The 19598-nt window shown below is 42.5% G+C and overlaps 1 protein-coding gene across 2 annotated transcripts in view; it reads right to left on the bottom strand.

Moving 5' to 3' along the window:
- Positions 1–19598, bottom strand: part of LOC133501748 (A disintegrin and metalloproteinase with thrombospondin motifs 20-like) — a 117562-nt gene that overhangs the window by 63333 nt on the left and 34631 nt on the right. For both annotated transcript variants that reach the window (XM_061821670.1, XM_061821671.1), the window contains 6 exons: positions 18228–18352; positions 18116–18156; positions 17819–17924; positions 10714–10860; positions 4649–4790; positions 3998–4102 (listed from right to left, as the gene is read on the bottom strand). In XM_061821670.1, coding sequence (XP_061677654.1) covers positions 3998–4102; positions 4649–4790; positions 10714–10860; positions 17819–17924; positions 18116–18156; positions 18228–18352 — 666 coding nt within the window. The remainder of the gene's footprint in view (positions 1–3997; positions 4103–4648; positions 4791–10713; positions 10861–17818; positions 17925–18115; positions 18157–18227; positions 18353–19598) is intronic.

Below are 19598 nucleotides of genomic sequence, written 5' to 3'. Positions count from 1 at the left end.
AAACTGATCGCATTGTCTCAAATGCATTTTTCAGGAAACACACGCCGTTCCGCCACAAGTGTGCGACGTTGCCAGGAGGCTCGGACCAGACGCTCGCCGCTTCTGTCGCCAACAGAGTCCACTCCGGCCTGGCTTCGCTCGTCGAGACCCCGCTGTCTCACTCTAATTAGCTCAAACAAAAGCAAGTTGTCATTCCCCCCCCCCCGGCAGAACGCTCTGGAAATATACAACGACTCCCCGTTTTATTCACCGTTCGATTCAGCACCCATCAAGAGGCTCTCGGAGTCGTATACGACAGCTAAATGGAAACATTCAAACGGTCTCGCTTGAGCCATTCGGGGGGGGGCCTTTCGGACGACAAAACACGACTCGTATATCAAGCGCCGTTGTCTGCCTCCGCCACCCACTGCGGGGCGACGTGGTGAGAAGCGGGACCTTCAAAAGGGCCGTCATGTGGATGCAGGGGCTGAGCGGACCCCGGCTTTGGCTTGACAGGCCACTATTGAGCATGCTTGCTGGCCCTTAAACTCCACACACTGACACACTGTCTTATGTAAAGAGGACAACCGCATGCACGTACCCGCAAAAAAAAAAAAAAAAAAAAAAAACCCGACACATCAAAAGAGACGCGCAGGCCGTATCCTTTTGAAGGGGCCGGTGAAGGAAAACAGAAGATAGACGAGGGTTTGGGGTGTGGGGCTTTAATAGAGGGAGGGTGGTGGCGGTATTTATAGGCAACAAGTGATGGGATGCCCTCATTAATGCGCGGCCCACTGGGCCGGATGACAGACAAGCCGCCGAGAGGTCATGTGACCACATTACTCATTGCAGCGCCCTTGTGAGCGGGGCTCGCTGAGGGAGGGAGGCGGGCGGGGGGGAGACGCAGTGCCCCATTTCAACTAAACTGTATACAAACAACATATTTCTTTGCGCTGTCCGTTGATCTCGGCACACCAATTACCCCACGCGGCTCATTTCATAACTAAAACAAACAACGGCGCTCAGACACCGAACAGGTGACCTGAGAAGAAAAAGGAAGTTCTTCGAGGCCGAGAGTTGCGCTTGCTGCCTTCAATCATCACGGCAGGTTTATTGGCATACAGGACCTGATTGACTAAAGATTTGTGTGAGTAAAAATGGGCACAAACTTCACTGGTCTGATTTGGAATCTGGTGTGCTTGTGCCTGGATCAGACTACAGGATTTTAGCCCTGGCATTGGTGCGATTAGCTGTCGCAGGCGATTTTAACAGATCAGTCCAGAACGACAAAAACCTTTGACATATCGATCAACAATTTGGCCTCAGCTAGCTCTTCGACACCAAAATGAAAACTGTAGCATGTTCCTTTTACAGCGTACAGTGCCCCAATTGTTCAGACCGAGAAACCACAGTTGTATAGATGTGAGCCTTCAGAACAAGCTGACAAACTTGGGTCTACGGTCAAAATCTGAAATACTTCATTTCTAATCACTTTTAGTGGTTAAATGGTAAGTATACTTGACTTGAACCACTTCAGCATAGTTATTGTCCATCCATCCATCCATCCATCCATTTTCTTTGCCGCTTATCCTCACGAGGGTCGCGGGCAGTGCTGGAGCCTATCCCAGCTGTCAACGGGCAAGAAGCATGGTACACCCTGAACTGGTCGCCAGCCAATCACAGGGCACATCGAGACAGACAACAGTCGTACTCACAATCACACCGAGGGGGAATTTAGAGTGTCCAATTAACGTTGCATGTTTTTGGGATGTGGGAGGAAACCGGAGCGCCCGGAGGAAACCCACGGAGGCACGGGGAGAACACGCAAACTCCACACAAGCGGGTCTGGAATTGAACCCAGGACCTCAGAACTGTGAGGCCAACGCTTTACCAGCTGACCCACCATGCCACCCATAGTGATTGTATTTCTTTGAATTTCCACTTTATTTTATACCTTCATAACTAGTTGTATTACCAAATTTTATTGGGAATGGTATTGATTGTTATTACTGGATATTTATTCTATTCATCTAATCTATCAGTCATGCAAGGTGGCATAAGCGCAAATAGTCGGTTCTGGAGGCAATTACGCCAAATGTCACGGGGTTTCGACCCAATCAATGTTTAGACAGTCCCAGTGAAATTTAATCATCCATTGGACTGAGTCGGGTGCAAGTTGGGTCGAGGAGGTTTGATGAAATGAGAGCAGCGCACTGCTGGGCCATTACTTTTTACTGCAGTTGTTGTAGTTGGATTGAGATGTTAGCCATCAAGGGTTAACCTGTGCATTGAGGATGAAGAAGAAAGCGGACATGATACGCAGACGGTGCGTGGAGACGAGTTGGAAAAAGATTGCGGGAGGGTGAGGGCGGAAGAGAAGCCCCCCCCCCAACCTCGCTCCCTCCCTCTTTCGAGCACGTCCTGAATACTAAACTCCATATCGCGCCTCCTCCTGGCTCTCCTCCCGCAGGAGCGAGCGCCTTTGTGAGGCTGTCGGCAGGCTCTGTCACGGCCCTGACCACTGACCCGCTCAGCCCCTGCTTAAAGGGGGTTTTGGGGGGGGGTCACAGGTTCACCACAAGGTGACTCAACTGTGAACGGGCGGGCTGGCGTCCCCTTTCAAAGGCGCCTCGTCTTCACCTTTCCCTCGCTTTTTTTTTCCCTTTCGATCTTTCTCTCATTTTGTGCAACCTTCCCTCCCTCCTCCCCCACCTTCTTTTTTTTTTGCACGTAACCTCAGCAACTGACCCACCGTCTCAGCCCTAATTAGCATAGCACCCCAGGGTGAGGAGAACATGAAGGCTAATGGGGGTTGGGGGCCTCCTAAAAAACATGCAAGGGAAAAAGACTCAAGTTTCTAACAAAGGGTGGTCACCTGACTGGTTCGCATAGAATTTTTTCCATCCACAAACGAAAAATGATAAAATGTGCATTTTTTTACCTTCAAAGATCAGGATATATTAAGAAAAAGGCATTTTTAATTGCTTGAATGCCAAAGGGAATATCTGCCTACCAATCTTAAATGTAGTTATCGGCGTAGATACATGCACATTTCTGTGAGTGAACCGTTATCCACTTCTAAGCCACTGTTGAGTAATGTTATGGTTAATTCGCATCACAATTTCTACCTGTGCCAAGTTTCTTCACCCATGACAACATTAGCTAGACTGGTTGAAGATCAAGAGACACTTTCAAGCAATTTCCAGAGGGGGGGGATATGGTTCAATTAGTAAGTGGTGGCCAGGAACCGCACTTTGCTGGCCTTCTTCCCCAAACTGTTATCACAAAGTCCGTCCATCCATCCATCCATCCATCCATCCATCCGTCCATCCGTCCATCAATCCATCCATCCATCCATCCCCAAACTGTTATCACAAAGTCCGTCCGTCCATCCATCCATCCATCCATCCATCCATCCATCCATCCATCCATCCATCAATCCATCCCCAAACTGTTATCACAAAGTCAGTCCATCCATCCATCCATCCATCCATCCATCCATCCATCCATCCATCCAAACTGTTATCACAAAGTCTGTCCATCCATCCATCTATCCATCCATACATCCATCCATCCATTCATTTTCTGAGCTGCTTATCCTCACGAGGGTCATGGGAGTGCTGGAGCCAATCCCAGCTGTCCATCGGGCAGGAGGCAGGGGCACACCCTGAATTGGTTGCCAGTCAATCGCAGGCCACATGGAGACGGGCAACAGTCGCACTCACAATCACACCTTGGGGAAATTTGGAGTGTCCAATTAATACATGTTTTTGGGATGTGGGAGGAAACCCCAGTACTAAAGTAAACTACCAGAAAGTCAGACTCACATAATCATCCAAAATGCCTCGGCGTCTAGTTTTGATAAAGCTGAGGCCACGGCAGCCTCCATGTTGATCTCGGATGCTAATTTGTGACTCAGACTTATTCTCAATTACCGGCAAGTTTAACTGCACATGGCCGAACCTACATTGGTAATTTGAAAACAACATCCTTAGTGTTTGATTTGTTTTACACTCACCATCCCATGTCCACATTCAGTCCCATCAGCCAGCGGCATGTGTTGTGTGCGACATCCTTTGTGGTCCCCCTCTGCACTTGTGCACCACAGCCTTTTACATTGTTTCTGGGTGAAAGAAATGAAAATTAAAAACAAACACACCCAAGCAATCAATCATTCTTAATTTTCCAGGTTTCCAACACAACCCAAAAAGCATTCCACCCATAATTACATTTTCTTGATTAAATATCACAGGCAGTAGAGTCAAACTGTGCCTTCAAAATGTTTTGCTCTCATCTCGAGATTAAAAGTAGAATCTGGTCGCCCTTAGATACAAACCGCATGTCCAAAAATCTGATATTTAATTAGCGGTGGTGCCGCAAACAGCAGGGAGTGTACAACAGCGATTTCCTAACGTGAAATTGAAAAGCCCAATTACATCCATCCATTTTACATATTGCTTATCCTCACTAGGGTCACAACAGCCATGCTGGAGCCTATCCCAACTATCTTTGGGGCGAGAGGTAGGATACACCCTGAATTGCTTGCCAGCCAATCACAGGGCACATATAAACAAACAATCATTCGCACTCCCCTTCACACTTATTGGCAATTCTGTTACATTTCTAAAAATCCCTTATCAAATTCAATTTCAAGTAAAAGTCCACATACCATGTAAGGGCAAATTTGGGAACCGGGTCCAAACATGAGTTCACACTGTCTGTTGGCATTGTAGATTTGACCAGGGAGGAGGGTGGGGAGTTCATACGTCCTTCCTACGGGCTCGTCCAAAAGGCACTCCCCATAGCCAGTGCTGCATTAAAAAAAAAAAAAAAAAACAAGGCTAAAATGAATGAATAATAAATTAAAAATGTATACATGAGCGTGTGTGGATAGGGAGTCAGGTGCAACGTAGCGTGTAGAACCTCACGGTGGACTGAAAAGGAGCCGCAATACATTTTATTGGACCTATTTTCTGTGGTGAAGGCAAACAAGAGAATTTGGACTTGTAAAGCACCTCGATTAAATCGCCTCAATCCTCAACAGAGCCTGCCTTATAGCTTAATGATAGACTGCTCCCCGTTTGAACCCCTCCCTAAAACCACCAACACACAAACACAGCTGGGGCGAATGCACGCCGCCGCGTCTAAAATCATCACTTGGCACCCGTGAAAAGGCCAAATTCAAACACGTTAGGCTGCGGGGGAATCTGCGCGTTTTGTGGCTGAGTCTCGAAAAAAAAAAAAAAAGGAAACGAAGCGGATGAGGCTTGTTATTACACGTGTCCGACGTGACAAAAACCTCATCCTGGATGGAGAAGCTGAAGCACCTGCGAGGACAAAGCAAAGACTGCAGTGACAGGCCAGTGATTACATAGGATTATCCTCAGTTAACATCACTTTGTTTCGGCCCCCCTTTCATTTCCGTCAAGAACTACCTGTGCCAAGAACGCTGGATTTTTAACACTCGCGGCAAAAAAGGAGACAAACTTTATAAGTCCATTTAGAGGCGTAAACGGCCACGGGTTAAAGGGGATACACAGTATTGTGGAAATGTTACTTAAAAAAATGAGTTAAAAACAAACGTCTTTACAGAGTTTGTTTTCAAAAGGACACAAGCGGAGACAGAAGAAGAACCAAAGAAAAAAAATTTTTTTTTTTTTTTAACTTGTTATGGTGAGTTGTATTTTTCATCATTTAACATTTGTTTTTAAGACGCGCATGGTCGTTTATTTTTGCAGTATATTCTGTATATCAAGGGTCGGGAACCATTTAGACTGAGAGAGCCACAAACGGCAAATATTTTCAAATGTAATTCCAAAAGAGCCATCCAATATTTTTAAAGCTAAATACAAGTGAATTTGTGCATTTTATGTAAGATCAACACTTTAAGAGTACAATAAGTCTCTAAATTTATTTAAATAACATTATACTGTTGCTAAACAATGATGACAAAAGTACTTTTTACCATTAACGCGACGTCTCTTTCATACATTAAACTTCATGCAGCCTTTAAGACTTCCATCCGTTATTCATGAACGTGGGTTGGTCTTAACATTTTTTTTAAATGTGAGAAAGACTTTTCATATGCATAGGTACGACCAAATATTGTCAGTAGAGCAATATTCACACACCGCTGTGTGTGGTATGTGACGGGGAAGTGCGTTTCAAATTTTCACAATCAGCTGGTCTGCAGGTTGAATTTTTTTTTTATTTCTCCCCACTTATGTGCGCTCGCCAACAAGAATGCTTGCCGACAGAGCATTTATGTAAAAAAATTTCCGGTGGTGGGTGGGGCATAAGCACGCTGTCATTGTAAACCACATTGATGGGTTGCATAAGGACTGTAACATTTGTAATGATGACTGTACCCCTTTAAGAGCGGAGGGGGGTGGTGCAAGGTAAACTAGGAAGAAGAGTGTGTGGCCCTCATTGGAAGTCATTGTTCGGGAAAGTTACATGTGGTGCCAAAATGTTCCCCACCCCCAAAAAAAAGACATCAAAGTGACTTTTTTTTTTTTTTTTTGGGTCACGCAGTCATGTGATCGACCAGAACTTGACGATCGCGATGGACACATTGAGCATCCCTGCTGTATACATTATGTCATTATAAGGCCTCTGCGAGCCATACGGAACCACCAAAAGAGTCAGGTGTGGCTCGCGGGCCATAGGTTCCCCACCCCTGCTGTATATGCTATACCAGGATGAACCCCACCCTTGCCCACCTTGCAAACATTTAAAAAAAAAACAAAACAAAAAAAAAAACAGCTGCTTAACAAGTTTTCATGATAGTTGATGTGCAATTCTTGAACAAAGAATTGTCTTTTTTTTTTTTTCAAAGCCCTCACACAATTTCAGTTGAAGAGAAACCTGTGCTTTACAATCTTGGCCAAGGAATTCTTATTTTAAAAAAAGAAACGCTGCAAGTTTGTGGAACAATATAATAGTGGCAGTTTGAACGTCAGGGAATCCTTATTACCACAATCTCTCAGCAGTTGTCAAACTGAATTAATATTATTACGACAGAGGCCGAGACAGATACAGAGGGTTCGTTTGGTCTCTTTTTAATTTCGACGTACATTTTTTTTGCGCTCTGTGAGTCCACACCTGGCATCCGCCGGGAGACATGAAAGTGGGTTAGCTGTCATTTTAGATGATAGATGTGAGTGTAAGTTAAAATAACATAAAACACACTTGGTTGTTGGGCTGGAACTAGTACATGTCTGTTGGCAGGGCAACAGCTGATGTAGCTGCATGATGTACGGGAAACTGCACCTGGTGTTAAATAAAATTATATTCATATTTTTGTATTTTTCTTTTGGATTGTAGGCATTAATATTTAGCTGGGATAGGTTCCATCCCATTCAATGTGAATGCTAGTGAGTAATCCCTAAAAGTTTGACTTGAAAACTACACTTGGAATAAATTACTAAAATAAAATGGAATAAAAATGAGATATTTATACATATATATCATATTTTAACATTTATTTTCACCTTTATTTAACCACAATGGTCTCATTGAGAAGAAGGAAAGGCACTGTAAATTAAGATAACATTTTGGATTGAACTACTTATGAGTTATACAAACGAATTCAATATTTAAGCAGCTGAGCTATTCTATTAAAAACTGCTTCTGTTTCTTACATCATAGAATAAACACTGTAATTGTGAAGATGATTTGAAAACCCCATTTGCTTCATGATAAAATGAGATAAAATTCATATTAGACCAAATAGACTTCCGTGACCAGACAGTAGAATCGTAATAAAATGATCTTTTGGATAATCATCCCTCGTTGGGCCCATCTTATGCAGATAATTTGACTTTAATCAATATTTTTCAAACTGACTCCGTGCGAGGAGAACTCGCCAATCAGTGGGTGAAGAAAGAGGAGGCGTGACCGAAGAGGCTGTCAGTTATTTGCACATGTGCGTAATTGTGATGGCGAGTCTCACGGGAGAGACTGCATCCTCTCGCAAAGGAAACTATTATCGTTTCTCGGCAGGATTATTTAACTCCGGTTCGCAACAAAAGCAAAAAATAACGAAGTGCACAGCACTCTCCTTCAAATCAAGGATACAAATCTCGAAGCTCGGGTGAGGTCATATGGACGGAGGCTTAATGGCTGAATTTGGAAAGCCACCACGTACATTACGTCATTGTCACCGAGTTTTCAACTCATTTCACGTTCCCAAACATACAGCATCAAACTTGTAACATTTTCTGTAATGTTGCACACGCGGAGCAATCTGAGCGGTGTTCGGGTTTCATCCCCGTAGTGCAGGGCTGCATGAAATGGAGCTAGATTTGAATTTTGAGAGCATTTTGAAAACTTCCATAGCCTGCCTTTGAAATTTATTACTTGTGTGGAGCTGTTTACATAGCTGACTTTCTTCCTAGAGCTCGCATGTGATCCATTAACATTTGATGCAAAAAACAATTCCGAACGTTTATCAGTGAGTTGAAATAAAATGAAATTCACATCTGATGACATTATTTCTTTGATTTATTTTTCTTCCTGAAAAACACACTTCCAGGGAACTACTTATTTACATTCATCTACAGCAGGGGTGCCCAGACTTTTTCACCCCAAGATCTACTTTTCAAGCAGTCAGCCTCTCGCGATCGAGGGGAGGGGGTCAGTTTTTCGTTTGTTTGTTTTTTTGGATGACCAATATTGCAATTAATGCCCACAAAGATCACAAAGATCTACCCACTACAGAAATGCAAAACATATTTATTTTAAAGTATATTGAGGATTCTTTATGTGTAAGTGTATGTTTTTATGCCTTGATTTAATATTACACAACATAATTAACTTTAAACATTTTTTTTTAACTATCTGAGTTCACGTTGATGATCACTAAACACCACACGAATGAAAATGCACAATCTCCGATATCCTTCCAAACATCAGCCATGGCTTCACAGCGCCGTGTTACAGTACTCCTTGACAGCGGTAGAGCTTTTTTTTGAAGATAATATTTTCGCCTTATTTTTAAAAGATCGGAACAACGAGTCAGCTATGCGTCTTTTACCATTTCTCCATCTTGGAATTACTTCTTGTTATGAACAACCATGTGACGAACCCGGAACGATAGCGGCTTTCGCTGTTGAACTATATTATGTGAAAAATGACTGCCGTGCGGGCAATTGGGATTTTAGTTCGTTCACTTTTCTCATTCTCAGCTCGCTTTTTGGCGGAATTTCAGTGTCGTATTTTCCATGAACAGCTCGAAAATGCCACTAAACAATTCACTGCACTGGCAGATGAGGCAAACGCACTTCGAAAATGACCGTGAAAAAAAAAGTCCACCTCTCATTCCGCATGAAAGTGATATGTTTTTGTCTTCTTTTCTCCAGCATCCATACTCATGTTTGACAAGATTTCTTTACTTTAAGAAAAAAGCGAGGGCTTAAAATAGCGGGGGAACTATTTTACACCGACTAGCGTGTTTTGCTGTACTCCGGGTCGTTCTTTGCACATGTGCATTGAGCTAAGGGTCAGAAAAATACAGCTGACGTCTTTTTTTTTTTTTTTTTTTTGTCGGCACGCCGTCGCGATCGATGAAGACGACCTCGCGATCGACGCATTGAGCACCCCAGATCTAGAGTACAGAGAGACCATTGTGGCCCACTACCGTCATGGAGAGTTTTTTCCACATCCAACGTGACCAACTGGTCACTTTGCATCCGTTGCTCTAGGTTGTTAGCTTTCATTGTTTAAAAAGGATTAAAGGCTGGTCGCACACATTGCTGAGGACTGTGTGGTTTGTGTCTGACGCACTTTTCAAGACTTTTGCATTCATAATTTGATTCAATCAATCAGAATCCAGCCGTGAATGGAATGAATGCTTAGTTTCTTTATATTCTGCTAGACTCTAAATGACACTGTAGGGTTGTTGTTTTTTTTTTTTTTTTTTTTTTGTCCAACAACACAGATGTCAAAAAGAGGACATTTGAGAGGTCTTTGTGGGGGCTACGGATTGAATTTGGGGGCGATATCAAAACACGGACGTACTCAAACCAGGTGGGACCCACAGAAGCAGTCTGAATCAATGCTCGTCATTGTTAGCTTGAGAGCAACTTCAAAAAGCGCTCTCAAGGGCGTTGCACTCACAGCTCGCACACTCGAGCCGTCGCTACACAAAAGTGTGTATGCTGACCATTTAACAGACTCGCATTGTTGCGGGTGCTGCGCAGAAAACATAGAAACACAAGAGATTCATGAAGAGTCTCATCTATGCCGGAATGTTCCATGTTGTCAAGCAGCAAATGGGATGCTCAACCTTATGACTGTAAATGAGGGCTCGCCTACAAACCCATTCCCAACATTCAACTGGTCAAAAAGGTCATCTTTTGTGAATATTTATACAATCCACCCGCACTTAATAACTACTGTCCCTGGATGTTTTCTATTGATAATCATATTCATGTGGACATCCCCATAAGAAAAGCTTGGAAGCACCATGGAGGGTAGCTAAGCCGCACATTTGTTCTAGAACATCTTGGTTATGTAATGGAATAGAATTAATGTATGGCAGCTAATTAGCAGTTGACTCACTAAGTTTTTGTGTTATAATTTGTTATTAAGAGTGTAGTTTGCCATTGTCAAATTCATGCAGTGGAGTAAACTGCCAATGGATAGGTCCTAGTATTAGCGGCTAATGAATTGCTGTAGTGGTTGACTAACTATACAATGGGGTCAATAGCTAATATTATATAGTGTACGTACTCAAGGAACTCGGTGATGTACTTGCGGCTGCACTTGGACCACGACCAGGGGTTGGTGTCGTGGTTGAGCGTGGGAGCCATGACGTGATACTGGTGTTTCATGCCGGAGTCACGACATTTAGGGTTATCGTCGTGGGGCATGTTGAACCTGGTAAAGAAAGAGACAAACAGAGAGTAAGAGATTGAGAGGGTTGACGTGGACCTCATTTCAAACAACATTTACTAATGGATTTGTCTTTTCATAACACTTTTTCTGATTCTATTCCGACGTGCTGCTAAAATGTCAGTCACTAGAATTAGCTGCTAACTAGCTAGTGTGGACCAGCTAGCTGCTTTTCACCACGTATAATAAAGTAAGCAGTTTGTGAGTCTGAAGTAAACCCCGCGAGGGGCGGGGGGTAGCATTACCTTCTAGTTACCTGCATTTCACTATATTATTTTTAATCAAATGAGCAGTTTGTGAGTCCGGGAGATTAGGTTATTAATTTTACTGTCCGAGAGGAAAATATGCTTTGAGCGCTAGAACCTTACTACATTTGTACACAATCAGTCATACACCGGAATAGTACAAACATTAAAACACCACGGACAACATAACCTGCAGAGTAATAAAGCCGCTGATAATAAATTTAAAATGTGCTTGAAATAAAACAGTAACAACAGTAAGAAAAATTAGAACAGAAACAAAGCTAAGACAGAACCGACATTAAAAGAAAAACTGAGTAGAATAGCAAAACAATAAAAGAGAGGAATAAATAGGAGCACATCTCCCAAGGAAATGATTTGAGTCTGAAGTAAAAGCACAAGAGTCGACTGCCGACGTCAGCCGCTTGCAACAATGTAGCTGCTTGGGATCACTTGCGCCCGTACTGTCAATGCCGCTTTACCCTGTTTTTGACATCATTGTTGGGGCGAGAGAAGAGTCTCAAAACAAAAAGTGTCGGAAATAAAAGCTTTGATTTGAATCATCTATAACATGAATTAGAAGCCATGTGTTTGTGACATTTAAAAACAAAGAAGCAACGAGTGATGATGCCGGCTCCAGGAATAGCTTCTCGTCCTTGCAACCGAATGTCTCGAAGCCCTATACTTTACTTGTGATCAAAAGGTAGCGTCATTTCAACATTTTATGTACGTCAAAAGAATAAAGTTGGCCCACAGTCTGTGACGCCGGTCGTAACACACGCAGACAAAGCGATTATCAGCCGATTAGCGGCTAAGTCGCGGCCCTTGAGGATAAGCGTCACAAAATTTACCCTGAGCTCGTTATCAACAGACAAGTCGTGACACACTCACACGTTTAAAAACACGGAAATCAACTTCAATATTTTAACCAACTATTTGCTCAAGGGCCACATTTGATTTTTCAATGAGAAGAAATAAATAACAATAAATACAGTATGTTTAATAAACTTGATTCAAGAACTGCTTGAAGAAATTATTGGCAACAAATAAAAATGTATTTTAATGATACAGGAAATCATACTTACTGACTCATCATTAACTATTATTTATAATTAATTTCATTAAAAATTTGTTGAATATAAATTGAATATACATAATTAAGTGATATTTTATAATTACATTTTTCTATTTTAGAATTAGCTAACCAGGTATTTAATGTGATTCTAAGTACTAAATGAATAAATGTATTATAATCAGATAGTTTAGGAAGAAAACAGTTAATTTAATCTAAAAGAATGATTTGGGGACTATTGATAAAGTAAATGATTGGTGGGCAAGATTAGAGAAAGAATTTACGCACGCTGCGTGCAGCTTGGGGGCAATATTTTGACCACTTCTGCCCTAAATAGTCATCAAAGTCAAAACAAAAGAAAGTTGGGTCTGACGTCCGTGCAAAGGGGTTGACCTTGAATGTCGTCTGCTAGCATTAGCCGCTAACTTGCCCGTATGATTTGATCACGGTGATATTTTAACTCCAGATATTCGTTTTATAAGTAGTTGAATAATCACAATATACTGTAACACGCTTGCAATCAATGCAATTGTGCAAACAGTATGCAGATTAAATCATGACACATCATCTTGCACAATGACGAAATTATTTGATTTCTGATTTCCTTTCACTGATTGATGAATCGTAGCTAATCCATTGAAACGTATTGGTCCTGCCAGAGTCAAACATATGCATCTCATGACAGAAAGGAAGGGAAAGACTGTGTTTTCCCTGCCCGATAATAAACACAAAGCCAGAGCCAATGTATATAAAACGAAAGGCGGCGCCGTGCATCTGCAAATTAATGAGTTCATCCTGCTTGTCTGCTTTTTGGCAAGCTCATAAAGTCCACTTTCTTGATGATGTGCAGAACGACGACTGATCGCACTGCTTTTTTGCACGTTCCTGTGTGTACGCTCTGACACTCCAGCCAGGGCTGACCCACATCCTGTTGTAAAGATCGGACATCATACAGCTGCACGGGGGGGTCGATTGTATACACACAGACACACAAACAAACACACACAAGCTCACAAACCTGAAGCACGGTTGGCAGGACCCCTCTGGCCCCCGAAAAGTTGGCCTAAAACCCAGGAAACAATTGAGGCTTTGCCACCGAATTAAGTTGAGCACACAAAAATGATTCTTTTGGCCGATTCCGACAACATTCACACCATCGCCGAGGTTGATGTGCAGCCGAGCGGCGCAGACTCGGCACACGCACGCACGCACACAAAAACAAATATTTCATGTGATCTCCCGACGTGTGTGTGTCAATGCCGATTTAGTTTGACGTGGTTTTACAGCTCGAATAAGCATAAGGTCACGGAGGCCTGGAAGAGATAAGAGGCTGTTAGTGTAATGAGGCCATAAATCAATCAGTTTTGCGCCCCCACAGGGGTTGCATCAGTTACAGGAATCAATTGCAGCAGCGTGGTAGGCATTCAGTCGGAAGCACCGCGATGTAATTTGCACAAGTATGCGGCTGAAATGCCAATTGAGGCTACCTGAAATGTCTTTCTGTTCCCCACTTCCGACGGGTGTTTGAATTCCAAGAAACCTCATCCCAATTTTGCACAAATGAAGCCGGATTACACTGATACTGATACACAGTCACGAACAAGCACAATCATGCACAAAGATCCGCACGTCAAAGCCGGAACACAAAGCAGAGCTGCATTGAGTTTTCTTGGGCGTACACATACTGTATTTGGACGGTCTGTCACGATACAAATGACAACAAATTATTAAAAATGCATACAAATTCTATCCAATGATAAGTTTCATGATCTGATAGAGCAAGCGTCACCAACATGGTGTCCGCAAGCAAAACGCTACGCCACAAGACTAAAAATAGCTCACCAGTGGTGTCAGATTTCCCAGTAATGTTGTAGTAGTGTTTTGAAAATGTCAACACTTGCAGAGATTTATAGAGGGAAATTGTTGCAAAATAAAATGTATGTCTCTTAACTTGTTAATAATATTGTTATAAAATAGATGATCATTAAAGATTACTGTAATTCGCGACCTACAGATCCCACCTGGTTATAAGCCTCACCCAGTAGATTTGTAGGAAACCCTGTTAAAACTTTTCTATAGAAATTCTATAGAAATCTATAGAATTTGTACAGAACAACTTGTTCTATAGAACTTTGGCTGTGATTTTCTATAGAATTTCTACTGAACATTAGAAATTCTACAGAAATTCTATAGGACTTGGGTCCTAAAGTTCTATAGTTCTTTAGAAATTCTTCAGAAATGTTCTATCAATTTTTTTTTAGCCGGGAATACCATTTGATACGTACATTCGCCACAGGTGTGTAGAAGCTACAAGTGTCCACATTGAAACCCACATTGAAACACAAGACACAAAGAAAGATGGTACACAGAGCATTTAGCGCTAACGCTAGTGCCACGCTAACGCTAACGCTAGCGACGTGCTAACAGGGTCGGTTTAAAAAAAAAACACTGGTAAATATCACTGAGACACGGCAGTAACACGCTAGCGCAGCGCTAACAGGGCCGGACCATTAAAACTCCCTTCCTCGGCACATGTATTCCACCGGTCTCATTCTTACCTTTTCCGCTCGAGTGCCCCCTTGCGGCCGTTAGAAAAAAATGCACAAATTAGCCGCATCACCGCATAAACCGCAGGGTTGAAAGCGTGTGAAAAAAAGTTGCGGCTTATAGGCCGGAAATTACGGTACAAATAACAATTAAAGATCATTTGAGCAAATTTGTTGTTGTCTCGGAAGAGTGTGTCAAACTTGTAGCCGTACACATATCACATAATCGGTACCGAAGAAGTACTGTAGCTCGGTAAACCCTACGACAGAGTTTTATGTGTTGTTCAGCTCTCCTTTGAAAATAGCAAATTTTTGCTCAGGTAGCTGTCATGCCCAAGTGGAGAAACTTGTGCGAGGGCGGCACTATTTAAATTAGCTTTCAAAATCTTTTACTTTGGTTGTGTTATTTCACATTTGATGGGTGGCCAAGCGCTCTAGCGATCCAAGTAGTACTGATAAAGACGATTATATGTTATGTTCATCACACTATAAGCACGTAGCCAAATGTATTCTGACACATGCGCATTACACCAAAACAGGGGTTGAAAATGGGATGCGGAGTTCCTTAACCCTATTTGTTAATCCTTTGAATGCGATGACAACACGTTTGTTAAATGACTACAAAGCCAATGTATCACAATACTATACAAGTGATTACGTTTTATCTATCTACAATGCAAGACATCTGACCTAAAATCTGATTAAGATGGTCTATCGGCGCTGGGGGGGTCCTTTCTGCCATCTGAGAACTTCCTCCAATCCATTAGTGCAAATTGGGTCTCTAATCCTATTCAATGGTGTTGAGTGGCTCCCACTACCTGACACTGGCGTTCCCAGGCTCGCTAAACACTCGCGCCTGTGAGTGCGGCCATTAAACGCGCCGAGACGACCGCGCCGACTGACCCGACAGCTGCTGAAACTCTAGCATAAACAGATATGGCTGCAGATTCTTTCGAGACTAAAAATTGACATGATTCATAGCCCAACTTTGGATAAATGGGTCCATGTTTTCCACCTGGGCTTTTGGATACAGATAAGATATGGAAGTAATTTTCTACTTCACACATTTGGCAACAATGGGAAGTTGGAAGAGTCTTCCGGAAACAGAATAATAGTCCAAATAACTGACGGAAAATTGAATTAGCTGAGCCGTCACCATCATAAATACAATAAAATTGTCAATATCATGATTGACAACATGACTGTCCAATTGTATCTTGTATCCTAACATATCTCTTCTGAAGTTTCTCGTGCTTTGTAAGATGCATTTGGAATGTTCACAAAACACAAAAATGAGATTCTATAGTGAGTCATCGGTTTATTATTGGGGCGCACATCAGCAGCTGTTCTCCGAAATGTGGTTTCAACCTATGGCAGTAACATCATATGCTGACAGGCTACTCTTGTCTCTCCCTCAGGACTCCTCCTGTGCAGCATGAGAAGTTGACTTGAGACATAACTTGTAAGTAGCCAGTTGGTAGAAAATCACAATGTTAGCGTAATACCCGGTCTACGGAGGGCACCTGGTTATAAGCTTCACACAGTACATTTGTAAAGGAAATACCATTTGGTACATACATACGCCGCAGCTGTGTAAAATCCCCAAATACCCACATTGAAACACGAGATATTTACAAAGAAAGACAGTACACCGAGTTTAAGGCTAGCGCCGCCGCGCTAACACTAACGCTAGCTCCGCGCTAACAGGGCCGGTTAAAAAAAACATACCGGTAAAAATTACTGAGACACGGCAGTAACACACTAGCGCAGCGCTAACAGGGCTGGACCGGTGAAAGTCACTTCCTCTGCACATACATTCCACCGGTCTCACTCTTACCTTTTCCGCTCCAGTGCCCCCTTGCGGCCGTTAGAAAAAAAATGCACAAATTGACCGCATCACCGCACAAACCCCAGGGTTGAAAGCGTGTGAAAAAAGTCGCGGCTTATAGGCTACAAATTACGGTATTCATTCAGACCAACTGTATAGGTTTGTGTATGTGAATATGTTTTGACCATGGTTGTCATGGACAGCAAAATCCTAGTGTTAAAGGAGACTGATAAAGTCAGCCACTCACTAGCTAGTGGTCAACTCATTAATAGAGTTTACTTTCTTGGTTCTTATCAAAGGAGTAGTTTGTGAGTTTGAAGTCCGGGCAATAAAGGTGACTACTAACTGGCCACGAGTATAAGCTGCTAACTAGTTGTTTATGGTGTGATTACATGTTATCAAATGATCATGTTGGGTGTTTGAAGTCCAGCCGGTGGGGTAGCTGCCCATAATGGTAGCTAGTACTGTATTAGGCACTAAATACTGTAGTTGTTATAGTTGTTGATTGTGTTGTAACTTATCAAATGGCAGTTTGTGAGTTTGAAGTCCAAGCAGCTGGCTTGATGGCTAATGTTGACCCTTAGCATTAGCTGCTAACTAGCAAGTGATGCAAAGCAGCAAAAGCAAGCAAAGCTTGTGCTGTCACTTATCTAATGAGCAGCTTGTAAGAAAGGTTCAGGCAGCGTAGTCACAAAAAAACAACTAAGTCATCAACAGTTAGCTAGTTACCAGGTGATGCCAGTTGCTGCTGTGAGCAGTCAACGACCTAGTTGATTTTTGCTCGTGTGTATGTTGTAAATTGTTATTCAATCAAGCAGTTTGTGCATTTGAAGTACAGGCAGTGAGCTCGACCACTTATGTCGGAAGCAAGACTTAGTTGCTAGCCTTAGCTACTAGCTTGCTAGCATCACCCATCAGGAAATGCAATTAATCTTTCAGCTCTAAAGTATAGGTAATGTTTTGACCACGTTTAATGGTCATGGATCAACAATTAGCAATTAGAGTGCAAATTTGTGTATCTGATACAACCCTCACCCTGGACTGTCTTTACCGGTCAGAAACGTCTGAGAGTTCAGGGTTGTTGTGTTTGTTTTTTTTTCCTGATTTCACGAAAGCTTTGCGTTACTCAGTGGGCTAACTCCCCTGAGCCGAGCTACATAATTAAAAGTCCAGCTATTTCTTTTCATTATGTTTTGCACCTGTGTGTGCCTATGCAGTATGTGTGCGTATTTTGCCGCGTGCTTGTGCAACTTACACATGGCCCAGCTCGTGGGCGATAGTGAAGGAGGCGCTAATTCCGTTTTCTTCGCTGATAGAACAACTGCGGTACTGGTCGCACATGGTCCCCAGTTCTGCGAGCCCTGTAAAAACGTACAGACACCATATTGAAATGCGTCTATTCGGGGCTGAACATGTGCTCCTTATAGGTAGTTAAACCATAAACACGTTTGTTCCGTCAAAGAGAGAATAGCCTCACTTTCTACCAGTCACTATAATATTAGACAGCTTGCCATAAACAGTTTGGGAGGGAAAAAAAGAGGATAAGTCTTACCGAGAGTGTCACACTTGTCTTTTGCACGGCAGATATCTTCCCTGCGTGACAAAAAAAAGTATAAATAATTTGTTTGTCGAGGAAAATGAGTGATTTTTAGAGGCGAGCGTACCTTGTGATGAGGAGGGCGGTGTCGTGGTGAGAGGGGTGGCTGTCGTCCTTGACGTTTTGCTTCTGCTGCCACGTGCAGAAGTTGTGCAACGTGGTGGCGGCGTTGAAACTCACCGTGGGGCCATCCTGTTTGGAGGGAAACCTAAATGAAATCGCCTTCAGTGCTGCTGTAAGAATCTATATGAGGACCGTGCGGTTTTTCATTGGATTCATCTCCAAAGAGACAAAAAACAATTGGCATCACGTTCTTTTAAAGGTCCCATATTTTGCCCATTTAGACCTCCAGACTACCTCTCTAACATTGACACTAGTGTCAAACTCAAGGCCCGGGGGCCAGATCCCCCCCCCCGCCGCGTGATTTTATGTGCCCCGCGAAGGTGAATCACGTGTCAACTACCATGATTTTTGTTCAAATCTGTACCAAAATTTCAAAATGTCACATCATAAATGACGACGTTGAGATATTGCAAGCATTTTTATGTAACCAAATATCAACAACAGTTGTAAAACCCATTACCCTTGATTTCTGATTCCCAAACTACTTCGTACTTTTCGTGTGTAAATATGGTGAGGCGATTAAAGATTTTTAGGGTTTCACAGACTTTCCCTCTGAGGGAAACTATAACTACAATGTTACCCGTGACAAAAAATGAGTTTGACACCCCTGACTTAGAATGAGTTCCGATTTCATTTAAAAAAAACCACCTTGGTTTTGTCATACAAGTGTCCAGAAAACGTCCGTCTGACAGCCACAGTCCTGTGCTTAAGTTTGACCCACTTTTGTATCCGCTTTGTCCGTATTTGACTAAGACCGCCCACTTTTCCTCTGATCGGTTGCCTCCATGTGCACGACCCACTTATATTCATGGTTATGTTAGCGCTGGCTTGGGAGCGGAAAGGGAAGGGGCAGATCTTCCCTGGTGACGTAGATAAGATCGAGAAGTTTGAATGACCTGATTTCAGGGCTCTTGTAAGAAAAATGTCTGCAATTAAGGAATGTGTGGAAGATTTTAATTCATCTTAACCATTTACTGAGGCACCTCATGGCCAAGATTACGTATCACATACTAGAAAAAAAGTTCATAATTGTTTGTGTCAGCACATGTTCACAATTTGGTGGCGGAAATTTGGACTAAACTTAGACATTGTCTAAATATGGGCACAGCTAGACAAGTGGACCATTGTTCTAACCGATTTTGGTGAATTAGATCGGGGCACACGCACACAGAATGATACATGACGTGTGGTGGATGTCAGATGTATTCCACTCTTAAATATGTGAACAGCAGGCATCAAAACGTCTGAAACATTGTATAAATAAATTAATTGAAAACATTCTTGTTCCTCTTATTATTATTACATTTTTTTTAAA

This window comes from Syngnathoides biaculeatus, chromosome 6 (genome assembly GCF_019802595.1).
Source record: "Syngnathoides biaculeatus isolate LvHL_M chromosome 6, ASM1980259v1, whole genome shotgun sequence".
NCBI classification, from domain to species: domain Eukaryota; kingdom Metazoa; phylum Chordata; class Actinopteri; order Syngnathiformes; family Syngnathidae; genus Syngnathoides; species Syngnathoides biaculeatus.
This window is presented reverse-complemented; position numbering and strand designations above follow the sequence as displayed.